Source organism: Penaeus chinensis, chromosome 13 (genome assembly GCF_019202785.1).
Source record: "Penaeus chinensis breed Huanghai No. 1 chromosome 13, ASM1920278v2, whole genome shotgun sequence".
NCBI classification, from domain to species: domain Eukaryota; kingdom Metazoa; phylum Arthropoda; class Malacostraca; order Decapoda; family Penaeidae; genus Penaeus; species Penaeus chinensis.
In genome coordinates, this window is record NC_061831.1 from 7,214,542 (window position 1) to 7,224,541 (window position 10,000).

At 30.6% G+C, this 10,000-nt stretch overlaps 1 protein-coding gene across 1 annotated transcript in view; it reads right to left on the bottom strand.

Annotated features, from left to right (window-relative positions):
• Window positions 1–6,509: 6,509 nt before the first annotated feature.
• The window catches only part of LOC125031722 (tudor and KH domain-containing protein homolog), a 16,520-nt gene continuing 13,029 nt past the window's right edge, over window positions 6,510–10,000 (bottom strand). The window contains exons 10-11 of the mRNA XM_047622644.1: window positions 9,552–9,702; window positions 6,510–9,340 (exon numbers count right to left, since the gene is read on the bottom strand). Coding sequence (XP_047478600.1) covers window positions 9,266–9,340; window positions 9,552–9,702 — 226 coding nt within the window. The 3' untranslated portion in view covers window positions 6,510–9,265. The remainder of the gene's footprint in view (window positions 9,341–9,551; window positions 9,703–10,000) is intronic.

The following is a 10,000-nucleotide window of genomic DNA, read 5'->3' on the forward strand; positions in this document are numbered from 1 at the left end:
CACTAAATCTTATCCACCGTAAAGGTAGACTGTCCACCCAGTTTAAATAGTACTGTCATAGAGCATTCTAACATGAACATATTGTATTGTGTTAGATAGAAAATGTATGATGCACAAAATAATGACCACAGGTGTCACTTCTTCTGGTGTGGTAGGGCCTTTGTCTAAGGACATAGGTTGCTCTTGAGTAACAAAAAGGTTGAAGCAGAAAGTAATAAAAAGAAACTAAAAGTAAATTCCCAAACGAAATACTGCACTGTTTTCAATCTTCATTCATGATTCTCTGTCTTATACCATACTTGGACCCCAGTTCCAACTCAGGTTATGAACCTAGCATTAACCGTGTTTCTTCTGTTAATTCCAATGACAACACACTGTAGTTCAGGTCAGTCAGACAAGAACAGCACTGCCACAACCATAGTCCCACAAGGGCACCCACCCTACCCACTAGCCAGAGAGTTTACAGCATAAAACAGGATCTTCTTTTAATCCTGATCTTCATCCTCTTTCTAGTTAAAGTCTACACTTCAATATCAGTCCATCCTCTCTAAAATGGGAATTAATTATCTTCGGAGAACTACCCCGAACCCATTTTGTTATCCTCAATCCCTCAAGTTGAATCGTTTGTGAACATTTATTCTTTTATCCCTCTGAACCTTTTTTTTATTTTTTATTTATTTTTTTTTTTTATTTAGAAAAAAATCTGATCCAAACTTCTTTCATAATTATCCTCTTTGAATTTTTGAGAATGGTATGACTTATTCACAATATATTTGGTATGTTTAATGTTTGTAGAGTGATTATGTTTCTCCCAATATTTTATCATTGTTGAAACAAAGCCTAGTTTCACGTAGGGTGGATTGTGTCACATGCAAACAGTCTTTCAGTCTTAGCACAGAAGATTAATCCTTTAGTTAATATACCATGACTAATGCATGTATAGGCATTACCAGGGGAATATAGACTTATATCAATAGCTTCTTGAAAAATGAAATACTAGTTGAAAAAGATTTGACTAGATAATATATTATGCTGCTTTTTTCCTGATACGTTTTGCTCTCCTGAAGAAATACTGATCAAATTAAAAGTTATAAGAGAGAAACACATTAGATAAAGTTTAAGCATGTGGACACTTTATTTTCTTTATTGATGCACTGTTTATAAACAAGTAAGAATTATATGTGTATTTTTTGTGGAAATGGATATATTTTTTGAAATAGACAAATAACATCAGTAGATTGTTGTTTAAGATGATTGCAGAAATCCTGCAATGAAGCTTTTCACCAAAACAGTGTGCCAGTATCATACAATTTTGCATATTTTCTCTACTCTTTCTTATGCTGTCTGTTATCAATATCAAACCTGCAATATTTGCTCTTATAGAAATATATTAAGATAAGATCACCAACAAATATTATGACCATAGAGAAACTCTATTCAGAATTCAGATTTCGTAATTATAAATACAATATGAATTTCAAATTCCCCTTAATTTGTTAATGAAGGTAGTAAGTGACTGAGACTAGAGTATATAAAATAATGTAGAAATCTAGACCTGTTTAAAGGTATATGAACTGTTACATTTAGATATAGGATTTATTTCATTTGTTTTACATTTTTTAGTACAATTTTGTTATTTCATTGTGATGGTAAACATTCCCTTTGTAGTGTAAGCATTCATATATAAATACAGAAAATGTCAGTGGACAGTTTAATCTCTACAAGAATGTATTGTGAGTAATGAGTTCTTTCAGAATCTATTATATTATTATTTAGAAATTCTGTTGATTGTCCCCACAAATATTGCATTTACTCTCCTATTTTTTAAGCTTTGTATTCCTTGCATGATATGCTGTTGAGATGTTGAAGGTGTTTGCATTCTGTAAGATTAGTCTGTAAGCAAAAGATAATCGTTATATTCTTGGTGCAGGACATTAGCGCTTTATAAGTGAGGAGACTATATACTGTTTAACTACTTGCTGTAATGATATATCGTGAATAAGATAGGGATGGTTAAATTCGTATAGATACCAATACATTATATAAGCTGGTTTTAGATGTGGAGTCTGTATTTGGTGTTCTTGTCTTGTTGGTGTATAAAAAAGATGGCATAAAGATATTGCTATTCAATCAAAAAGGCAAAGAAAAACAACAAAAAACATATTAACCCTAAATTTATAAAATATAGTATTAAGGATCTGAGCACTGATATCAATTTATGACATTTTGCTTGTTAAAGATGAATTGATCATAATTTGATGTGGGAAACATAGCAACATAAAGTTTCTAAATATTGTGATTTGTTGTGATTTTGTGATGTGTTTTACTTTTGGCCTTGATTTATTTTGTGTTATGATGTTTGGCTCATGACTGTAGTTTTAAGTGACCTTTCTTCCTTTTGAACATTTACAAGCAAGTCCCATCTGTACATGGTGCAGCTAGGCTCTTTATGCAGCTGTTTCTTCCGTCCATGTGTATTTTGTAGGTGTTGATGTATATGATTTTTTGTTTTACAGACCACTGCATTATTTTGAAGTTTTATTGATTGTAGTATGATAGTTTTCTGTATGATTTGGAAGTTTTACTGATCAGTGTATGGTTTGAGTTTTTGTGATCATGGTAATGGTTTCAAGTATGGAGTTTTATGGATTACTGTAGAATTTTGAAGCTTTACTGATCTCTTTATTATTTTGAAGTCTGTGATTAATTTTGTAGTTTTGTTGATTACTGTATGATTGTGAAATTTTGTGATAAATTTGTAGTTTCTCTGATTACTGTTTGATTTTGAAGTAATCACTAAATATCTGTTGTTTTTAACATTTCATTTTATTTTCTTCTTGTCTGAAAATAAATAAAGAAAAACAGCAGATGTCTCAGGTCAGTTTTTACTAACAGAGCCAGGCTAATGGAGGTCTTTTCTTCCAGGAATATTTCCAAGCAGATTTCTGGCTTTAATTAACAGAAAGCATTTGTTTATGTACTCAACACTATAATATACATTTGTATTTAACAAACTGGAGAGTACTTGCAGATGTCAGAATAAGTATAGAATATCTGTATATAGTGTTGGAAAGATTGTATTTGTTAGAAGAGAATATGCCAAAATATAGAATAAAGACTTTCTTTTTAATGAGATATGTGTTGATTAGTTAGATCAGCAATTTGAAGTTGCTTGAAAATGATTGTAATGCACGAGTCAAAATCTTTATGATGAATGGTCCTTTTTATAATGGTAGCATTTTATATATGTATTACTTTGTGGTCAGTTATTTTTCATCATGATTTACAGTCATCTTTCTTAAATTAGAATATGTCATGTATATTTTTAATTATAATGTCATATCTATTTTAAGCCAATGTCAGCAGGTGGCAAAACTGCAGTGCCATGCCCACTGTAATAAGAAGTTTATCTATTGTCTTTTCACATAGATGGCTCTCCAAGTGCTTAGTCACCAAGGAGTCAGCTATTAGTGTTATCTATCTCATCTATCTCTTCCTTCATTTTTTGAAAGGTTCACTTCTATTATTTTATTGTTTTTGATATTAATATTTTAATAAAAATTAGATAATCATTATATCAATAAGAATGATAACAATGTCAATATTAGAAGTATTGGAAATAAAAAGGCATATTCCCACCAATTCAAGGAATGGGGAAATCAGGATCAGTCACTTGGGCCAACTGATAAGACTCCTTGCTGCTGAGCACATGTGGAGCCATCTGTATGTAACAAAACTCATTAAAATCTAAAGGCGACAGTAAATAAACCCGCTGACATTGGGTTAATATAGGAAAAGATAACCACATCATTCAGTAATAGGTAATTATTACAAGAAGTTGACTTATTAGAATTATTGATTTTGTGACTTTTGAAATTAATTTCAGACATTCTCTTTCTTAAGACTGGTGGTTGAAATTGTTATAGAATATTTTTTTCCATAATATTGTCCATTAGCAAATGTAATTCAATAAGCCACTGATCTCATTTTTATTTTCACCCAACATTCCTTAATGCAGAATTAAAACTCAGGTAAATATTGAGTTGACATTGCATGGAAAATTATTTGCATGCAATATTTCCTTCAAAAGTGATATCTTTAATGTATTTGTTTTGTGATAGCTTACTAGCAGAACAAGAGGAAGGCAAGAAAAAAATTGTGAATAATGTCCTTCCATTGGAATTTGTAGCTTGAGAATAATATGAAATTATAAACATTGAACTCATTGGTGCCAGACACATACACAATCCATTATGGTTTTGCATGGGTTTTTTTTATTTATTTTATTTATATGTATACTAGGCCTACTTGAAGTTTTATTTATGTTACTATTATCATCATTACTAACATTATTGTTATTGTTATTGGCATCATTATTATTATTATAAGTTAAAAAAAAAAATTATGTTAATAATGATTATAACATTATTAAGTATAATATTAACAATGATGTTGGATGCTTTCTTTGGAATACTTTGGTAAAATATTTTTCATCATACTGAAGAGAAAATTATTCACCACTTCTAAAGATGGAATTGATCTTTACTCTTCCCCATAAACTTTACTTATAAGTACAAACTAATTGTCCCTTATCTTCTCTGCACAATGCACACACACTCATGTATGCAGTAACATGTACAACCGCAAAGTCATACACATATAAAGTAATACACATATAAAGTAATACACATATAAAGTAATACACATATAAAGTAATACACATATAAAGTAATACACATATAAAGTAATACACATATAAAGTAATACACATAGATGGAGGAAATGCACACTTAATTTTCTTTTTTTTAGCTTGATTCTTTTTTTCTTTTCTCTCTCTCTCTTCCCTGAGAAGCAAAACAGATTGATCACCCTTGCAAGAACATATACAGGTACGCATCCAGCTTCATGTAATGAAGATGCATAGCTATTTGATACTAATAAATATATTTGAGTCTTCTTTCTTTCATAATGAAGATTTAAAAAGAAATATGATATACATGCAGCTTTGTGTTACTACTGTCATTATTGAAGTTTTCAAGCCATGTCATATATAAAGGTAAGAAAGTAGGAATATCTTTATGTATGATTGATGTCCATGTTGTGTTGATACAGTATTAAACCCATGGAGCATTTTGCAGTGGGTTTTATAATGACCATGTTATTATGCTTATTAGACTAAGGCCCTTGAAAGATGTTGATATCTTCGTCGTGTGGAATTTATATATATATTCTTCTATTTGAAATTACTTTTTTGATTGTATGATTACCTGTTATTCAGCTCAATAATATTTTCAGAAATGCTGCTATATAATGTTGATTAATAAAAAGTACATGACAAAACTGGAATTTTGATTACCTTTCTTAAAAATCACTGAAGCTATATAACATAGGTAACTGAGTACTTATATAGTATATGCAAAGTTGGAGAGAGACAGACAGAATGGCAGAGAAAGAATGATTCCATAAATCTAGCAAAATGAAGAGATACAGTTATAGATGATCAAGGACTAACTCTTTTACAACCTTCATGCTTTTTTAAATGATACCAGACAAATGTATCTTGTTTTAGAAACTCGCCTGCAAGACTTTGTATGGTAACTTATAAATCAGGAAATATTTTTTGAACATTCATGCTGAGAATGCAAATGATATGGGTCATAATCTTGCAAGACGTCCATGCAGCATAAATTTGGGTTTTGGAAAATGGTAACTTTTGCCTAACAAAAGATTTATCAGAAAATAGATTTTTTATCTATTTACAATTGAAGGTCCTAATTTACTTGCTCCTTTTTTAGAAAAATTTTATAACCCTCCACCATGCAGAAAATTCTCGTGATTACAGAATTCCACAAAAGACTGCCAAGAGTTGATTCTAATTACACATTGGACTTCCCCGAGGCAGTACCCATTTAGAACTGTGACTGCACTACTGAAACTTTTCCAACAGTAACTGTGGGCACAAATTCTGGTTCTCTGCACTGGAAAGCATAATTGAATCACACTTGAACCATGCCAGTACCTCTCTACATGCAGAGAATGTAACATATTTGCGGTTTCAAGATTTTGTATTTCGACATCTTTGGACACTGCTCTAACATGATAGTTTTATATGTATTATATGCCTGAAAGAAGTATTACTGATCAATTTCACATCCCAAATTTCCAACCTCTCAAGATCTTGGATGGTGCCCTCTTTCAAAGGAATTTTATTTGATATATCATTACAGCATTTAATTAAAAGTAGATCACAGTAATGCAGCTTCATACTTATGAAGAAGTTCTCCTAAGTAGTCAGAAGTTACATAACCTCTTGATAAATCACTAAAGGCCACCAGTGAAGGTCTATCTCAAGTACTCGGAAAAAGATTAAAGATTTTATACATCAGATCAGCACACATACATACAGTATATCCACTTCTTGTATTTCTTATTTTATACCAAAAAATCTGGTTAAAAAATATGGTCCTTGAAGATGAAAAATATAATGGGTGTTAATCAAAACTAAAATATTCTGTAAATAATTTTATTGTATTAATGTTGTACTTTCTGCTACATAGGACTTGCATAATATATGCAAAACCAAATAATTACAAAATCAAATTAAACTATTAACAAAGTGTGATTTATACACCTAAGAAATGCAAGTCAGAAATGCTCTGAACAAGCAATAAAAAAAAGAAAGAAAGAAAACATAATTTACTCTTTTGGAAAATTATTCCTCAAAAGTGTTCCACATAATTTAATACATAAAAGTATTAAGTAACAAAAAGCCTCATTCAGCAGTGTGTACAGTTATTAATTATTAATCAATCAAAACTGCCAGAAAAAAATATCTCGTAAAATAAAATCCTAACGTTGCTTTACAGACAAATCATACCTATTTACGATATGTAAAAACAATGATCTTTATGTGAACACCATGTAATTCTAACTCAACAGAGTTCAAATGTTATTTAATCATATGTACAAGTAGCGAAGACAAATCACCAAATATTTGCATATAGATGATTCATAACTGTTATAAGTGAAAAAGTCCTTTGCCAAGGGAACTTCAGCCCTGAAGATAAAAAAGTAATATGAACAATGAATAATAAAGTAAGCATATAAAACAATTGTAGAAACAAGCATTAAACCTGAATATCATCTGTCACAAGTTAAAGCTCAGTATCAATCTGAAGATGACTAGGATTAGTACTATTTTTGTTTGTATTGTGTTTTCAAAGCCAGCATTGTCCATATCATTAAAACTTAGTACGAGATTGCCTTTTTTTTTTTTTTTTTACTGCATTTGGACCTAAGGAGTATAGGAACTGCTGTCCATCTACCAAGTCATTTTCCATACCAGTTTTGAGTGTGACTGGTTTAACACTAAAATATGCAAATGTAATAATTAAGCAATATGAAACTGGTAATGAAAATGTGGACCTCCATATCTAAGTGTTAATAATATGGCTGTAAGTCTTTAAATGCTTGCAAATGATAAAGGTAAAAAGGTCACTAACTTTAAATTAAATTAATGCTACAATATATTTTTCTAATTCAAAATGATTGACTGAAAAAGAAAAACAAGCTACATCCAGGTTATTTTAGTTATCTACTTACTCTTTTTCTTTATTTACATAGGTGACTTTACCTAAGTGAACACAAAGGTAGTACAAAATTTCAGTAGTTAAGCTATGAAAGACTGGATCTCAGGTCATAGAAATATCAGATATGGAAAGGTATCACAACCCCAATAAGGCGTCTTTTCTTTTTTATCTTTAAACTACAGTGTTTTGTTTATATCAACAGGTACAAAAATTAACTAGTAAGGCTACCATCTTCAGATTCAGTTATACCAACTAATTCCATGCCAGTATCTTAGTACTTTTCTGCAAAATAAGTACACTATTGTCATTATCTACTGTCAGCATATCATATATATATATATATATATATATATATATATATATATATATATATATATATATTTACTTACCTCTTTTTTAATTTCTGTTACAAAGCTAAATGAATACTGACATACAACTTTAATTATAACATGACCTTACATGCCCAGCTTATCATCGTCATCCAATTGTTTTTGTTTTCAAACAATTTCTACACAACCCGTAGAGGTATAACTTTAACAAATCTACTGCTTCAAATTCAACTAAAAGGGCAGAATAATAGTCTAGGCAAATGTATCCCTACTTTCAACCTACTGGCTATGGATGCATGGCATTCATGCTATGTCCACTGTAATTTTAGTGTATTAATGGTGTTTACACAAAGATGGCTCCACAAGTGCTTAGGAGTCAATTATTAGTCCTACCTATATCACCTCTACCCTTTTCCCTGATTTCTGGAAATATTTAAAAAAAAATTATTGTTATCAGATTTTCAATGACATTATAATAATAATATTAATAATAATAACAGAACTGATATTAATACATTGAGGGATTACCCATCCCTATCCTACCCCATTTACTCCCTCACTTTCTACTCCTTTCATTAAAATACTATCTTATAATGCTGCTAATTACAGGAATGGGGAAACCAGGCGCAGTCACCTGGGCCTACTAATTGACTCCTTGGAGGTTGAGTACTTGTAGAGCCATCTGTGTGCAACAAAATTCACTAAAAACTACAGTGAACGATACATGTATCCATGGCCAATGGGTTAACTTTAGGTAAAGTCTTCTTGTGTTCTTTTGAAACTTCCCAACTTTGCACTGTTGAACTTGCCACTCACCCTGTTTAGTCTAAGTTCCCATTAGCTTGCAAGAACAAATAGGATGCACAGAACTATTTTTCTTTAGTTAAACAGTGCAATCTTAATATAGTTCTCTTTTTCTTTTACAAACAATTCTATATATTCATCTACTTCACAAATATACTGAAAACCCTCTGCACATCTATCAAAAAAGTAATTCTTCAACTGAAAAGTATATTGACAAATTCTTTCACATTTACATTTATTCCCTTGTGTGCTGGGAACAAGAATCTCAATTCCAATCCTAATACATTATTCTTACTTCCCTCATTCTTTAGTTGAATTCTCTCTGACCTATATTACCCTGAGTAACCTATAAATGCTTTGTAGTAACAAAAGGGCTGAGTGATGTTCAAAAGGAGAAATCTTCCTGTTTCATCACATTCTCTTTGTTTGTGTCCCTGTACAAAGGGTTGATCCACATGCTTGTGGGGTCACAGGCTAAAGTGAAAGCAACCTGAAATCAATGCAGCAATCACATCTTCATAGTAATTTGTAAGATTCATAAGACTACGGAGTGGAAGATCCCCCATTCGTCCATTCTGCTAATCCTCTTTTCACCAATTCTTCAGCAACATCAATGTCCTGTAATGCAAAATACAATTTTAGGAAAACTAAAAGACCAGAAAAAAAATCTGCTATCATGATCAAGATATAACCTATATGTGCCAGGGACACAGTTTAACAAAATCACATTACTTCTTATATGGAAACCAGATTCATATCTCTACATATGTTTAAAAAACACTTCAAAATACAAAGAAAAACAATCACAGAACTGATTTCCTAAACTTACTGTAGGACCATTGGTGTCTATGATACGGACACATGGCATAGTCTTGTCGCCTCCTTGCTGGTAACCAACTACTTTCACCATTACTACTTTCCACTGGGCTGCATAGGTCAGTTCTTCAAAGGCATCTGCAGCCTCGTCCCCTTTCACACTTCTGTCACATAGAAATATCAATTAGGTCTATCTTAAATTCATACTCCAAATGGGAAGTATGTATATATATATATATATATATATATATATATATATATATATATATATATATATGTATGTATGTATGTATGTATGTATGTATATATATATATATATATATATATATATATATATATATATATATGTATGTATGTATGTATGTATGTATGTATGTATAGTATATATATATATATATATATATATATATATATATATATATATATATATATATATATATATATATATATATATGATGTGCA